This window comes from Sceloporus occidentalis, unplaced genomic scaffold (assembly GCF_023333645.1).
Source record: "Sceloporus occidentalis isolate IW3139 unplaced genomic scaffold, rSceOcc1.0.p SCAF_78, whole genome shotgun sequence".
NCBI lineage: Eukaryota > Metazoa > Chordata > Lepidosauria > Squamata > Phrynosomatidae > Sceloporus > Sceloporus occidentalis.
This window is the reverse complement of record NW_028317058.1, coordinates 508,360-524,585: the sequence shown is the minus strand read 5'-3', so window position 1 is coordinate 524,585 and position 16,226 is coordinate 508,360. Positions and strand designations below refer to the sequence as shown.

Sequence of the window (16,226 nt, the reverse complement as noted above, 5' to 3'; positions counted from 1 at the left end):
TACATATGTCATAGTGTATGCTGGAGGGGGAGCAAGGTGCAAGGATGGCACAGGCAAGCTTTTTGTGGACAAATATGGCACACATAATCTGGGGGAACTGAAAAACTGGAGCAAAGATGGCACAGGCAGATTGTTTGGAGGCACTGCTAAACTGCTTGGGGCAAAGGTGATACAAGCTGTTAAGAGGCAAAATAGGCTTTTGGGGGACAAGAAAGTACTCACAAGCTGTCTGGTGGTACTGTGGGACATATTGCTTGGTAAGGTTGGGGGACCCAGGGCCAAATTCGAACCAGGGCCCTGTGGTTTCTAGTTACACCCCTGGAAGACAGTGGTGCCTCAGGTAAGAGTCAGACTCTTACCAGGCAGAGACCTGAAGTACCACTCTCTCCCTACTACTCCAATGGTGTGACCAGGCCAGGTGCCTGAGTTACTGGGTCCTTAGTGTGTTCTCATCTGGGGTTTTATTCACCAAACGGAGAGTTGTCAGGAGAGATGTGGTTTTAACTCTCGCTCTATCAATTCATCAGAAATTGTCAACCCTGCCAAGTCTGTCCAGCTGAGCTGACCTGTATAATGCAGAAGCCAGCTTAACTATGCATTAAAATGAAGTCAAGGCGAGGAAGTGAATATCATTGGAAGTGGCTGTGCAGAGGGAGCAGGTTTCTCCGGTGTCTGCGCCACACTCAGGGCTTTGCATTGAATTATTTGCAGATTAATGATTTAGTGAAGTTTATACCTTTCATTGGACCAAGACAGACACAAGCTGTAGAATTACACAAGCATTCTTCTCAAGAAATAAAACGCGTTACTTCCTCTTATTTTTACAATGAACACAATCCGAACACGTGATACTCTAGATACGGTAAATGCTGGTACTCCATCTGTTGCTTGCTACAACTCCCATCACGTCCAACCAGCCAAATGTTGTTGTAAATTCCACCTTAGCTGAATTATGTATGTATGTTTGTATGAGCTCAGAAAGCTGCAGTGACTCCCACGCCTCTCCGCACATAGGTATACGGGCGGGAAGCGGGAGGGGAGGGACGGTGCCGAGATCAGCAGCATGCAGTTCCTGAGCGTACTGCTTCAGACGTTATCAGGGTGATCATCCCGGGCTGATATGGCGAAGGGGCGAGATCTGCACATGGCAGGGGCACGGGTCGCGCTGCTCCGCTGGGTCTGGCTAATGCTCTGCCTCCCCGGGACCAGCTCCGGCAGCCGTGTCCCCCCTAACATCGTGTTTGTCCTGGCCGATGACTTGGGCTGGAATGATGTCGGATTCCACGGTTCCGAGATCCGGACCCCCTATCTGGACTCTCTGTCGGCGCAGGGGGTGCGGCTGGACGGGTATTACACGCAGCCCCTCTGTACGCCATCCCGCAGCCAGCTGATGAGCGGCAGATACCAGGTGAGAGCCGGTTAGTGAAAATGACCCTCTGGTACGGGGTAACGGTAGTATTAGGGGATGTTAATACTTTGTATCCATACAGTTCTATCGCACTGGCTTACTTTGGGCTGTACAAGAAAGAAAGATGTCACATGACCGGCTGATCACATGACAGAGCAGACCGTGTCTATAGTACGTGTTACATAGATTGCAAAATCATACTTTGTAAATGGAGGATACATTGGTGTTCTGTTGTGCAACATATTAGTTATTTGAAAGTACGACGGAAACAAGTTCTAGTGCTTCCGTGGAACACAGATTTAACAAAAACACGCTACTCCCTCTCACCCGTCTCTGTTCATAATGTTTCTCCTCCCTCCATTCCCTCAAGATTGTAAGCTTGCAAGCCAAGCCTCTCCACCTAATGTATCGGTTTTTCTTACTCTGTCGTACCCCTAAAATATATGTTAGATTAAGGGCCATGCCGAGGCGGACGTACGGCACCCAGGCGGCAGGGAAGGGGCCGAGCGGTAGTTCATGAAAAAGTTTTCAGCAAACGCTCGGTGCCTCTCCCCCCTGCTCCGTGCCGCCACTCGCCTCGACGCTGCCATGACTGTGGTGGTGGGAGCGTGAGGCCTCTGTCTCAGTCACGGTACCGGCGGTTTATGCTGAGCGGCGGCATATAAAGTCATATCCCGGCTATTGGCAATGAAGCCGTGCGCACCGCAACAGAGCAGCGAGACAGAAATGCACTCCTGCAGAAGGACTTCCGCAGGGTAAGTGAATTAGAAAAGTGGGTAGATAGTGACAAAAGGGGGTCCAAGTTTTCAATATTTAAAAAAACTGTTTTTGTTACAAAGATTAGCTGTTTTTTCCCTATATTTAATGTATTAAAAGTACATTATTTTTACCAGTGTTTCAAGTTATATATTATTGTACTTGTTTGCAAAAAAAACCCAACAGATGTGGGGTAGGGGATAGTGAGGAAAGAGGTATCTGATGGGGAGAAAGAAGGGGGTATCTGATGGGGAAAAATGCTAGCCCCCCCCTCCAGATTTTTAGGGGTTCCTACGCCCATGCCCGGAGGGTTACAAAAAGTTTTTTGCACTCAGTGACCCTAGGGTCAGCCCTGTGTAATTTGTTGGCACTATATAAATAAAAGATAATAATAATAAACATACAAAATGGCCTGAGACATATTTACTAAGCTATGGGTACCTCCCATGTTGCTCCTGTCTGTTAATTACTTTTACATAATAAGTCTACATAATAGTATTCTTTACACTAATGTAATAGCCCTTTATTGAACTCTTTTTTTGGATGGTGGGATGGAGCAGCCCCGGAGCGATGGATTCAGAAAGGTGACAAAAGTTGTGAAAAAGAACACATTTATATACAAAAAAACCCAAAAAACTAATTGCACCAATGTATTAATGTGACAATATTTTGCAGAATTCAAGTCACTAAAATAAATCTTTGCCGGAAAACACTTCCCATAAATGGGGGCACATCTCATATACGATGTCCCAACATCTTCAACAGACATGGATGAAATGTCAGTACACGTTATACATGTTATTATAGCACAAGTGGGATTCTTATAGTTTTATAAAGACATTAGGAAAACTGCGTGGACTAGATGGCGAAAGGTTCTTATCTGCCGTCAAATTCTATTTGTTTTCTCACACTATAAAACTTGCTTTCATTTCCTTTACTGTTTGCATATAACATTTTGAATCACTAAGATATTATGCATGACATTTTGCGGCACTTTGTGATCTGTAGATCAAATGCCCTGCTGGACCAAATAATCCTTTTATCTTCTTTTATAGAAAGAGAGCATAGAAAGTGCAGTGCCAGGGCCCCAGCGATCTATCACAGTGATAGAGAGCCTAGTGATTGCGCCCAATTTATTGGCTCGCTAATAACACAATATATGATTGTTATTGTAGAATATATTGCGGAGGTGCAAGCAAACAATTTTTTGCATATATAAAAATATGGCATTTTGAAGTCGATGGCTATTGTACAGAATATGAGTGCTACTCTGCAGCGATAGAACTGATTGAATTCCACATCCGGGAGAACCGGGCAGAAAGACCAGTTTAATATTTACTAAAATAGTGCATAATGGATTTTGTGAGCAAATTGGAACATTTGCTGTGCATCATGGGACATGCTTTATTACCGAGTCCCATCATCCTTTGCTGTTTATACGTGTACTTTAAGGACACAGAGGTGTGTGTTTCTAAGACCTGCTTTATGCCCGTGAATTGCAATGAGGCTACTTTTCCATCGTGCTCCTGTAATTAATGGAAATAGTGTGTTATTGTGTAATATCTATATGTTTTTAAACCTAGTATGAAATCGCAATGCCATATCGGTGGGTTTCAGCCTCTCCTGAAAGTATATTCCCAGTTATGAATTGCTGGCTTCTCTAGATACTATATACCTGTGACTTTGAGATTTACTGATTTGTGTTTTGTTTTTTAATGATTTGATTGAAATTCCAGGCTGTTGGGCTTATGTATTAAAGGTTATGATGGTGCAACGTTTGAGAATTGGTCTTATCACCATAGCAACCAACTGAGTGATCCTGTTAATTGGGCCACATCAAAAGGTTTATTTGTTAGAAAGGTGTGTTATAGCAGACATCTTCTACAGAGGGCATTAATGTATGAATCTGGCAAGGATTTCTTACAAGAAGTGACATACTGGCCTCCCATAATGCAGAGTTAATACATTGAAATGGAACCTTGAATTTATTGGTGAATAATTCCCAGTGTTCTACGTACATTGCTTTACTGACATTATTTTTTATATATATTTCTCTTAGATTCACACTGGACTACAGCATCAGATCATATGGCCGTGTCAACCTCACTGTTTACCCCTTGATGAGAAACTGCTACCCGAATTGTTGAAAGAGACGGGGTATATGACACACATGGTGGGAAAATGGCACCTGGGCATATATAAAAAGGAATGTTTACCAACACGCAGGGGATTTGACACATATTTTGGTAATATGATGATTTCTGCACACCACTCCTCTTTTGATGCTGGTAGTTTGTAAACATTGCCTTGTACAAGCAAATCTTGTGATGGTGCCACAACCACAAAGGGATTTCGGGTTAGAGTATGCAAATAATGTCAACAATGATCACCTTTCACCTCTATATCCATTTTATACATGGATCCCTTGAGAGCAAATATTCCCTGCTCTACAAACTCAGGTAAGAGGTGCAGTAGGCAGATCACACTCATGGACAGCTGTTTTGTCTTTAACGGGACTCGTCAGCATGAGGTTGTGATACTGGTTTAATACTCGAGGCCTGGAGATGTGGATATAGAGGCGTAAGGTGAATGTTATTAACCCTATTTGCATACGCCTACCCAGAATCCCGTGTGGTTGTGGCAGCACTACAAGATCTCCGAGGAGAAAAAACAAACCTTCTGGCTTGTCTGGTGGATTAGTGTTTAATAATGCCTCTGCTACCTCCTTAATTTTAAGCGAAGAGTCAATAAAGTGTCATGAGTCTGGCAGAGGCATCTGGGTAGATTGTAGTACAGTAGGCATGGCAGATCTAAGTAAGATTAAATCGGCTTTTGTGTTGAGTGTTGGGTGTAAAGTGGAAGTCCTGCAGGAGAAGCATTTCATTGAGCATAAAATACACAGCTGCATACAGTAATATAGGTTAGCATTAACAAAAAATTGGTTTTACTTCAATTTACTCAAAGGAACTCCCTTTATCTGCAGACCTGGAGGCGGCCATTGTTGTCAGTCATGTGTGACACCACACTGAGCTGATGCTTTACGGCGGTGTCGGTGTAGTCTGTCCCCCTTTAGACCATTATTAGTAAGAGTGTCTGGATTGGGAGCTATTCTATTGTTGCCATTCTATCTTTGTCTAGTAGATTGGGCCAAGGTAACAGAACTAAAACACTTAAAAATGGCTAATTTGCAGCTGCCTAAAATGTTATATTATAGAAAAACTAAATATGTTAAATTCCATATTTTTTTACCAAAATTGTGTTTCATTACTCATTTAATCTCTGAATATCAACTGTGAAATAGTATTGTTCGATAAAAATACAAAAAAGCAAAACTTTTCCACAGGCAGAATATCCCAAAATATATGGCTTGTCACAACACAAAGCAAAACTGTTCACTCCTTGGTGTTAACATTTAATTGAACCCCAAATCCCTCGGAGATACGATTTTAGTGAATACAATGACAACCACTCTACCCCTTCCTCTCCAGACCTGCTCATCTAAAACCCGCTGGTAGTTCCTGCAGTATATGATTGGCTCACAGACACTAGACGTGGTATACAAGGTGCACAGGGTTCCTCTGTTTTTCTTAACCTTTTTCATGTTTCTCTTTTAGGATATTGGTTGGGTGGTGAAGACTACTATACTCATGAAAGATGTTATGAAAACAAAGCAATGAATATATCGATTTGTGCTCTTGACTTCCGAGATGGAGAAGCCCCAGCTACTGAATATTTAAATAAGTATTCAACGCACGTATTTACCGAAAGAGCTCAAGCTCTTATAGCCAATCATAATGCTGAAAAGGTAAGCTATTAAAAAAGTGCAAGTGCAAGAATCGGTGTGTCTTTAGCAAAAGTGGTCAATGAAGCCATACTGCATAGGGCCAGCAAGCATGTATTTAAGGAAATACATTTGAATTTGAGGCATATCACTACAGTCTAGCGTGTGAGTATGTGTGTGTGTGTCGCTATCCATAGGATATGGCTGTCCTGTAACAGGATTACTGACCTAATAAGATGTGCAGCTGGACATCACATAAAATGCGTAGACTAGATGGGTTATGTTACATTGAATTCTTGGTTTCAACATGTACGTATAAGAATGAGGAACATATCACCATAGTGTAAGCCAGGGATGTATGTTGCAGGCACATGTGTATATATACTGTGTTAATACACAAATATACTAGCCACAAAAACATATAATTGTATATTATATACAATGAACTAAATTCACTAATAACTACTTTGCTATGGATTTATTAAACAAAGCCAGAACAAATGCTGTCAGTTGAAATACCTTTCCTATACATGTATTTTGCAGCCCTTCTTTCTGTACCTGGCATACCAGTCAGTTCATTCACCCCTGCAAGTTCCCGAAAGTTATGTGGAACCCTACAGCTTCATCAAAGACAAAAACAGGCGCCTGTACGCCGGGATGGTGTCTGCTCTGGATGAAGCTGTGGGAAATGTCACAGAAGCTCTGAAAAAGAAAGGAATGTGGAACAACACAGTTTTTATATTTTCGACAGGTAAGTGAGAATGTGCAGTAACTGCTATTGATCATTCATTCATTTAATTCTCCTTTAAGTATTTTTCTCACAAGGAACAGGGTGGAGTTTTACTTACAATCCACGTGATAATGGGGACCCACTTGGGAAATCCTCAAATTTCTAGCATCCCAATTTCACTGACTTATCCATACTTACAAAAGAGAGGCTAAATCCATACCAGGCTGTAGATTCAACAGGGATGTTGCAATCCGACATGTGCAAATGGGCCAATTGGCCTATTTGTTTTGTGGCAAGGAATTATGTTCCCTGCCCAATCGGTTTCGGACAAAAATCAGCGAGGTAGACATTTTTTTTATTTGAAAACTAAATTTGGTCCCTGGTGCCCACATTTACTCTCATTCTCTCTAAACGTTTCCCTACCTTCTCTGCTGACCCCTTCCGCATCTTCTTGTTCTTCATCTTCTATCTTTGTCCGCATCAATCCGGACATAACCTGGTGCAAATCTCCGCCAAATGCAGACATCCTCTTGGCCAAGCCTCCAATCGCACTTTTGTGGTGCTTTTGGTGACGACCTCTCACCCGATTGGAGACTTGGACATAACTTAAATGGCGGTGACCTAACGTTAACTTCCCCCGAAATGTCAGAGGATCGGGCGATAGGACGTCACCAAAAGCGCCACCATTTCGGCAGAAGTTTGCTTTGGATTATGTCTAGACAAGGATAGGAGAAAAAAGATGAAAGGCAGAAGAACAAGAAGGTGCTGAAGGGGTCAGCAGAGAAGGTAGGGAAACTTTTAGAGAGTGTGTGAGAGAGCGTGAATGCGTTAATGAGACTGTGAGAGTGAACTTTTTTTTTTTTTTCTTGATTTTTGTCTGCTTCATGGGGGGGGGGGTCTGACCTTGTTTTTGCGGCTTCGTATGAATTGCCAAATCTGCAACCTGTACATGCACATCCGAATGCAGAAGTCTAGTTTCAATCAACAGCTTTTAGCTTATGTACAATATTCTGGTTACACCTTTATGTTGAAACATGTATTGCTGTATTATGCTGTATTTTAGTTAAGGCAGGTTTATAATATGAACCAAACTGCAAGTGAATGTATAGGCTAATGTTTTTTAGAGGCAGCATTTACAGAACCTGGCTTTAGTTTGTGTGCATTTCCACCCTGATGTGAACTTACAATATTAACTTAAAAGTGACACTTGGCTATCATCATATACCAGTATATGATGCTGGTGTGTCCTTTTAAAAATGACAATGCTGGTACAGTTCACGCTCTCCTCCTATCCCAGTCAGGAACAGAGTTGTCGTTATCTCCCCACCTTTTTTTTATTTTTTATTTTTTTTTTACAGAGTTTATTTTATTTACACTGCATTTACACACACCTGCCCATAAACACACATACACATACACTGCCCTCACACACGCATATGCACATACAGATGCACACACCAGCTTACACACACACATATACATACACTGCTCTTACACACACCTGACCATTAACACGCATGTACGCATACGCTGCCCTTACACACACCTGACCCTACACACTGCCTTTAGACATAAATGCCCATTAATAGGCATATACACATACATACACACACCAGCTTACAAAAACACTTATTGTAAAGAAGGTCTGAGATGTGGAATGGAACTGTGTGGGGTCTGGCTACATGTGCATCTTTGTCCTGCAAAGCTGGAAAGGAAATAACACAGGGAACCATGCTGCAGCTCTGAAGTGTTAACATAATATAAATGTGCTCAAAGTTCTGCTCTTACACACACCTGCCCATACATGCACACAAGTTCACAAACATTCACATATACAGTATATATATATACATACACTTCCCTTACACCCCTTTCTCCCCATCTCGTACCTTCCTCATCTTCGACCCTCTATCCCAGGGGTGGGCAATTAATTTTCCCATGGGGCCACATGAGAAATTGGAATGGTTTTAGAGGGCCAGACCTCTACAAACTAGAAACTCCGAAGCCTTGTCCATTTTGTTAACTTATGTGCTGTTTAATAAAGTTATTCAAGCCTACGTCATTGGTAGAGGTGCTTGAATAAGTAAGGCCTGAATAACTATTAGCACAGCACAGAAGTGAACAAAATGAACAAGGCTTCGGAGTGCATACCGTATTTTTCGCTCTATAAGACGCACCTGCTGATAAGACGCACCTAGATTTTAGAGGAGAAAAAAAAGGAAAAAATATTTTGAGCTAAAAAATGGGCTAAAATATTTATTACAATAACTGAATAAGCTATGAACACAGTAAGACACACGCAGTAAGACACACACAGACACAGTAAGACACACACAGACACAGTGAGACACACACAGACACAGTGAGACACACACAGACACAGTAAGACACACACAGACACAGTAAGACACACACAGACACAGTGAGACACACACAGACACAGTGAGACACACACAGACACAGTGAGACACACACAGACACAGTGAGACACACACAGACACAGTGAGACACACACAGACACAGTGAGACACACACAGACACAGTAAGACACACACAGACACAGTGAGACACACACAGACACAGTAAGACACACACAGACACAGTAAGACACACACAGACACAGTGAGACACACACAGACACAGTAAGATACACACACACACAGTGAGACACACACAGACACAGTGAGACACACACAGACACAGTAAGACACACACAGACACAGTGAGACACACACAGACACAGTGAGACACACACAGACACAGTGAGACACACACAGACACAGTAAGATACACACACACACAAACACAGTAAGACACACACACACAGTAAGACCTCCCTCCCTAACCCCCCTTCTCAGTATCTCCCCTCTAACTCCCTAACCCCCCCTTCTCAGTATCTCCCCTCTAACTCCCTAACCCCCCCTTCTCAGGATCTCCCCCCCCGCCCCGGTCACTTACCTTAAACTCCTGTGTTGGAAGCGTGAGGCGTTTGTCTCGGGTGCCGGCGCTTCACTGCTGATCGCCGGCGTCTGACGTCATATGCCGGCGCCCAGCGTAAAGCGCCGGCACCCGAGACAAACGCTTCCAACACAGGAGTTTAAGGTAAGTGACCGGGGCGGGGGGGGGGACACCGGACTCATTGGTGAGTCACCAGGACACTCCTTGCGGGCCGGTCCGAGCTATTCAGCGGGCCGGATGTGGCCCGCGGGCCGTGCTTTGCCCAGGTCTGCTCTATCCTATATCCTTTCGTGGAAGTGCGAAGTCTGTCACTTCAGATCCCGGCTTCCGTGCTCCCACATCACTATGCGCCGGCTATTGATGTAGAGTGTGGGGATGACGTCATATCGGGTGGCTGTGCGCCCCCTCGCAGCTGCGCCCAAGACAAAGGCCTCTCTCGCCTTACCCTTCCTATGGCCCTGGTCATGAGATCTGGACTGCTGCACACTCAGTTTTAACTCCCTGACTTAACTATTCATTACAAAGGCCAACAATGATAAGTCCCTCCAGTGTTAAGGGGTTAGCTGACTGTATGATGAATAATTCAATGGGTCAGGAGACTTCAGAGAACTCTCACCAATTTAACTCATTGCGGTTGAACCCTTCATAATGTATAGTGGAGTCAAGGAGCGGCGAATACCAGGTTCCTGCAATCTCTTCCTTTAGTGAACAAATGCCATTGTATTTAGCTGGTAGGTAGGAAAGCCTTCTAACTATATAGAGCAACTTATACCTTTAGTTCTCAGATGGAGCAAGGTTTTTTGTTCTGTTTTACCTGCTGGTGAACCGTTAAGCAAAAAAATTCCACTTGAACCTAAGCTGTTTTTTTGCCCTTGAAGAGGGTAGTTTTGAGGATCCCTGAAAAAAACCTGCAATCTAGAGGACATTTTTATTGCTTTCCTCATAGACTGTAAGCTTCCAAGAGCAGGGCTACCTACATCTTCTGTATCAGCATGTCTTAATGTATGTTAATTATTGTTCATTTTAAATATTTAAATAGTCTTTTGTATTCTTCCTCATTGAGACAGAGATACAGAATCTACTGGGGCTCTATTAGTAAAACATACTGATGATAATGAAAGGCCTGACCATCGGCTGCCATGTTCAGTCTTCCACCTCTTGCTTTGATTTCAGTGTATAGGTGCTCTCTATGTGTGGACCCAGCCCTTGGTTTAATTCATAGCATTATCCATTATCCATGCTCTATATGTATTTGCTAAAATTAAACCATCTAAATGTGTCTCGCGTGATGGTACTTTCCAGTGGACGTTTCCCTGGCTCACACCGTGTACATCACACAGAACGGAAAAAATCTTCACTATCAACCAGGCTAGAATCCATTAATTATATCTCAGCAGGAAGCAGGCCTGGATGCCCCTGGCAGTTGACGATATCTGCTTTTAAAGAGGTTTCTAACTATTTTTCCATTACTGACTGGCTTATGGAAATACTTTACTGTGTACTCCATAATTTCCCGGTCCATATCACCGTTCTCAAATGGTAATGACTAATGCTGGAAAAAGTCAATCTGACTTCTTCTTTGGAATTCCCCTTAGCAACAAACTCTTATTGTTAACTCCTAAGATGGTCCAGCAATGCCACCTATGCCTGCAGTTACCTTAGCTCTGTCCTAACTTGGTGAAATAGCCTCTCAACAGAAGTAGTATAGACTAATACAGTAGGGAAATTTAAACACCCATGGCATATGAGCAACACCAAGGACTGATTAAGATTTGAGTCTTTTTAAAGCATGAAAAACCAGCAGACTTGATGGGCTGCCATCAAATTTTAGGTTTCTAACCAACTCAGTATTTTGTAGAATAAAACAGTTAAAAAAAAATAAATAATGTCCCCTATAGGATATTACTCCTTACAAATCAGGTTTATTCACCGAAATAATGATATCATGGTGTGGTCGGGGTGTGTCTTCTAACAGTATTCTCCTATGGCTGCTTAGAACTTCATAACAACTTTACAATGAAGCTAATTGTTCACTGTAGATCTGGTTATACTTTTTATCGCTCCTTTTAACTCAGTTAATTTTGATCCGATAAACATCCTTCCCCTGCAGATCTGTAGGCTGCCATTATAGGTAGTCCAGCATCGGCCCAAGCTTATGGCAGCTGTCTCTTGGCATCTTAACAGCCACCATGGCCTGTAGGTGGAGACACGTTCTTTCTCCATCATGCCTGCATCACCTGCTGACGTGAGGCTCCGGGATAAGACGTGATATCCTGACGCCCAACATCAGGAGGCATGCAGAAGAGGAAGAGGAAGCATTTCTGTGCAAAGGTCTGTGCTGGATTCTGCACAGACCACCAACTTGCACCTATGGGGTGAATCTTGCCCTAGGACATTAGAGATGGCCCTGAGGCAGTTGTGTCATTTTGGGTGACCATCTCTGCTCAAACACCGCCCTGAGCTGATTCTTTATGATAATGTTAATAAAGTCCTGTTTATCCACACACTTTAATGAGTTGCAGGGTTCATCTGGGTTGTTAAGACTGAGGTATTGTATTCTATACCACTTGGGAGTATGTGTGGGAGTCGGTGTGTTTGTGTAGTAGATTCATGGATAGCAGAGCTACCATGACGAGCACAAAACTAAAAACATTAAATCATGTGAAAACTAAAATTGTTTTAATGACAAGCTTTCGGGAGCTCTTCTCCCTTTCTCAAGTCTGAGAAATGTTTTAGACTTGAGAAAGGGAGAAGAGCTCCCGAAAGCTTGTCATTCCAAAATTCTGTTAGTCCAATAAAAAAGGTATTATCACAAGATACTTATTCCATCTGTTATTTGATATTGACACCACTGGACTAATACGGCTACTATTTAAGTATAGGTTTTTGTTTTATCTGTTATCACTAATTTTTTATGTATTTCTATGATTTTAAAAGAAGGACCTACAACTTCTATATGCCACTCTGGCATTTAGGGGGTTAAAAGGCATATTAAAAAAAAAAGCCGTCAGGTCTTCGTATTATGCTCCGTCGGGCTCGCTGTCGGGAGCTCCCGTCTTCTCCATCGCACATTTTATAATTGCGGAAGAGGACAGCAAAAAAAGCAGCAAATAAACATCGGTGAAGAAAATCGCCTATGATGTCACGCATTGCACTGTGATGTCACACTTCTGTCATGGCGGGAATGCTTGCTGCGGAGTTCAATCACACAAAATACAGTTTTATTTCCAGTAATATAATATATTTAATTTATCAGCGTTAACTTTATGCTGCATTTATGTTATAATATTGTTCTAACTGTGACACGTAGGAAATAGTCAGTTAGCTGCTGTTTACTCCCTATACTTTCCCTTAAAACTATTTAAGTATAGGTTTTTGTTTTATCTGTTATCACTAATTTTTTTATGTATTTCTATGATTTTAAAAGAAGGACCTACAACTTCTATATGCCACTCTGGCATTTAGGGGGTTAAAAGGCATATTATGGGGCAGAGTGGCATATAGGGAGGTATAAGGCATTTCAGGAGGCAGAGTGGTGTATAGAGGGTTAAAAGGCATTTCTGGAGGAATGGTGGCATTTAGATGGTTAAAATGCATATCATGGGGAACTTCTCTCTGACAGCCGGGGAAGGTCTGTGCGATGGACGCAGACAACCCCCGCTGCTAACTGCACCTCCTTCCGGCTGCAGCGGAAGTTGCCTACGCGAATCGCGTAGATGTTTACCCGCTGCCCCCAACTGCACACCTGCAAGTCAGACGCACCGGTAAGTTTGTGGGGGTGTTAAATGGGGGGCATAAGGCAGGAGGATCCAGGTGCCCAGCAGCGCTCCAGGGGATCTGGATCTGTCTCATAGTCAGACCTATTTGAGGTCTGATTATAAGATGACACCGATTAGAAGACGAGGGGTATTTTTCAGAGCATTTGCTCTGAAAGAAACCTCGTCTTATAATCGAGCAAATAAGGTACTATTGAGCCGTTCTTCTAAACGCGTTCCCTCTCATTTTATTAAAATATGAACAAAGGATTAAAACAAAGATTCGTAAAGATTTCACTTGAAAATGATTTATTATATAATTAAGAACTCGGAATAACAACATTTCTGGCGGGGCGTCCGGTCTTCGTATTATGCGCGGTTGGGCTTGCTGTCGGCAGCTCTTCTCAAAAGCAAATAAACATTGGTGAAGAAAATCACCTGTGATGTCACACTACTGTCACGGCGGGAATGCTTGCTGCAGAGTTCAATCACACAAAATACACAGTAATATAATATATTGTTTAATTATAAGTTTTTTTTTATCAACGTTAACTTTATGCTGCATTTATGTTCTAATATTCTGACTGTGACACGTATGCAGAGCCACAGAAAAGCAATAATGTCACATGTAGGAAATAGTCAGTTAGCTACTGTTTACTCCCTATACTTTCCCTCTCATTCTCCCTCTGCTGTTCTTTCACTATCTCTCTTGCTCTCACTCCTCTCTCCCACATCGCTTACCTTAGAAATGATGTCTTACAATCCAAATGTCCAAAGAATTGGTATAAAAAATAACATTTACAGGCCAAATGTGTAATAAAAGTATCCATTAATTTAAAATTGAGTGTATCCTTATAAACACAAACTGGTGCGTACCTCTTAACAGGGCCAGCATCGGATACTTTCATTTCCCCGCCTGAGAACAGGTTGATTTTCAATTAGGATAATAAAAGCAGTACCTGCAGAAATATTGGGTCTCTTCGTATTATGGGCCGTCGGGCTTGCTGTCGGCAGCTCCTGTGTTCTCCGTCGCATGTTTCTTTTTATATATAACGAAGAGGACAGCAAAACAGCAGCAGAACAGACCGAAGCAAGCGATCATCGGTGCTACTACAGTAATGCCCCACACAGCGGCTGCCGCGGGGGTCTGTCCGGGTTCGGAAGACGCTGTCTTCTCCCGGGTCACGTCGCCGTCTCCTTTACCCCGTGTAGCTGGGAGTGGAGCAGCGAATAGTTCGCACATCAGCAGGAATGAGAGGAAAATCACAGGCAACATGCTTCTTCTCCAGTGAAGGCCAACAAGTGAATGTCTGAGCCTACGCTCTGTGCTCTCTCCCAGCTGTGCCTTTGTTGCATCACTGGGCTATGATGTCACTCGCTGTGCTGTTACTGCGGGAAGGCTCGCTGCTGAGTTTAAGTGCACAGAGTTTGTTATATTGGCTTCCGTGTGTTACATTGTAATCATTTGTATTTTCACCCTCTTGTTTCTGTTGTAAATGACTGGAAACCGTCGGGGTTTGACCCAGATTCTCCGGGTTTTAACCCCATTTTCGGGGTGATCGGGCCGATTCTCAGGGTCACACCTTCAGTGCTGAGTTTACATGTGATTTCCAGTTGATCTATACCTGCAATGCTGGGTTTGTGCGTTCTGTAGGTTTATACCTGCAATGCTATGTTTCCATACATTATTTATGTATACCTGCAATACAAGGTTTTTTTTTTTTTGTCTTATTCAGTTGCATGTGCTGTTTCCATGTGTTGTTTATTTGATCTATACCTGAACTACAGAGCGGTATGGTTTAGTGAATGAGGGGACAAAGGGACTCTGGGGATGATTACAGGGGAGAGGACTTCTCAATGTCACGGTGCAGTCAGAAGGAGGGAACACTGCACTGACTCTCACTGTCTTCCCCTGATCTGCAGTCAGTGTGGCAAATATTTTTTTTTTTGGTATGGTAGCGGAGGGAGTGATTGCATGCAAGGGAGCGTTGAGCAGGGCCCAAGGAAATGCTTGGGTAGGGTCCAATTTTTTCACTATAATATATATTGGCAACAGGGTCTAATATTTTTATATATATATATATATATATATATATATATAGACAGTAGGGGCAAATATTTATATATGTTTTGGCAGCAGGTGCTAATATTTATTTATATATTGTCAGCAGGGTTTAATATTTATATATATCGGCAGCAGGGTCTAATATTATATATTGGCTGCAGGGGCTAACATTAATATATATCGGAAGCAGGGACTAATATTTATATATATTGGCAGCAGGGGCTAATATTTATATATATATTGGCTGCAGGGGCTAATATTAATATATATCCGCAGCAGGGGCTAATATTAATATATATCGGAGCAGGGTCTAATATTAAAGAATGAAAAATAACTGCCAGTTCAGCTGTTATTTTGAAATCATATTTCAATCACGGTCTTTACTTCAAAGAGATAAGTACATATCATGTAGTTAAAAATGCACGTCTAACGCATATATATATATATATAGTGTATATGTACCGTTTCATAATTGTCTCCCCTACTTTGGTCCGTGGCCCCCCTAAATATGAAAGCTGGAGACGCCACTGCTTTAACTGTATTACAATTTGCTATTGTCTTCCTAAACCTTAATATGCAAATCATTCTTGATGGGCGCAGTTAATTTTGAATATGGTGTCTCGTGGCGATGTCATAAATAATGGATAGTACAAATTCAGAACCTATTCTCACTTGTTTTTTTTTTGTTTTGCTTATAATTCTGCTAGATCACTTCACTCATTCACTATACTTACTACTTGCGTGTTTTGTTCCTTTTATTAAAACATTATCTC

General features: G+C 42.3%; 1 protein-coding gene across 1 annotated transcript in view; it reads left to right on the top strand.

Annotated features, from left to right (window-relative positions):
* The first annotated feature begins 1,120 nt into the window (after positions 1-1,120).
* Positions 1,121-16,226, top strand: part of LOC149285485 (arylsulfatase B-like) — a 64,853-nt gene continuing 49,747 nt past the window's right edge. Inside the window, exons 1-4 of the mRNA XM_089495261.1 lie at positions 1,121-1,408; positions 4,224-4,410; positions 5,779-5,969; positions 6,489-6,696. Coding sequence (XP_089351387.1) covers positions 1,121-1,408; positions 4,224-4,410; positions 5,779-5,969; positions 6,489-6,696 — 874 coding nt within the window. The remainder of the gene's footprint in view (positions 1,409-4,223; positions 4,411-5,778; positions 5,970-6,488; positions 6,697-16,226) is intronic.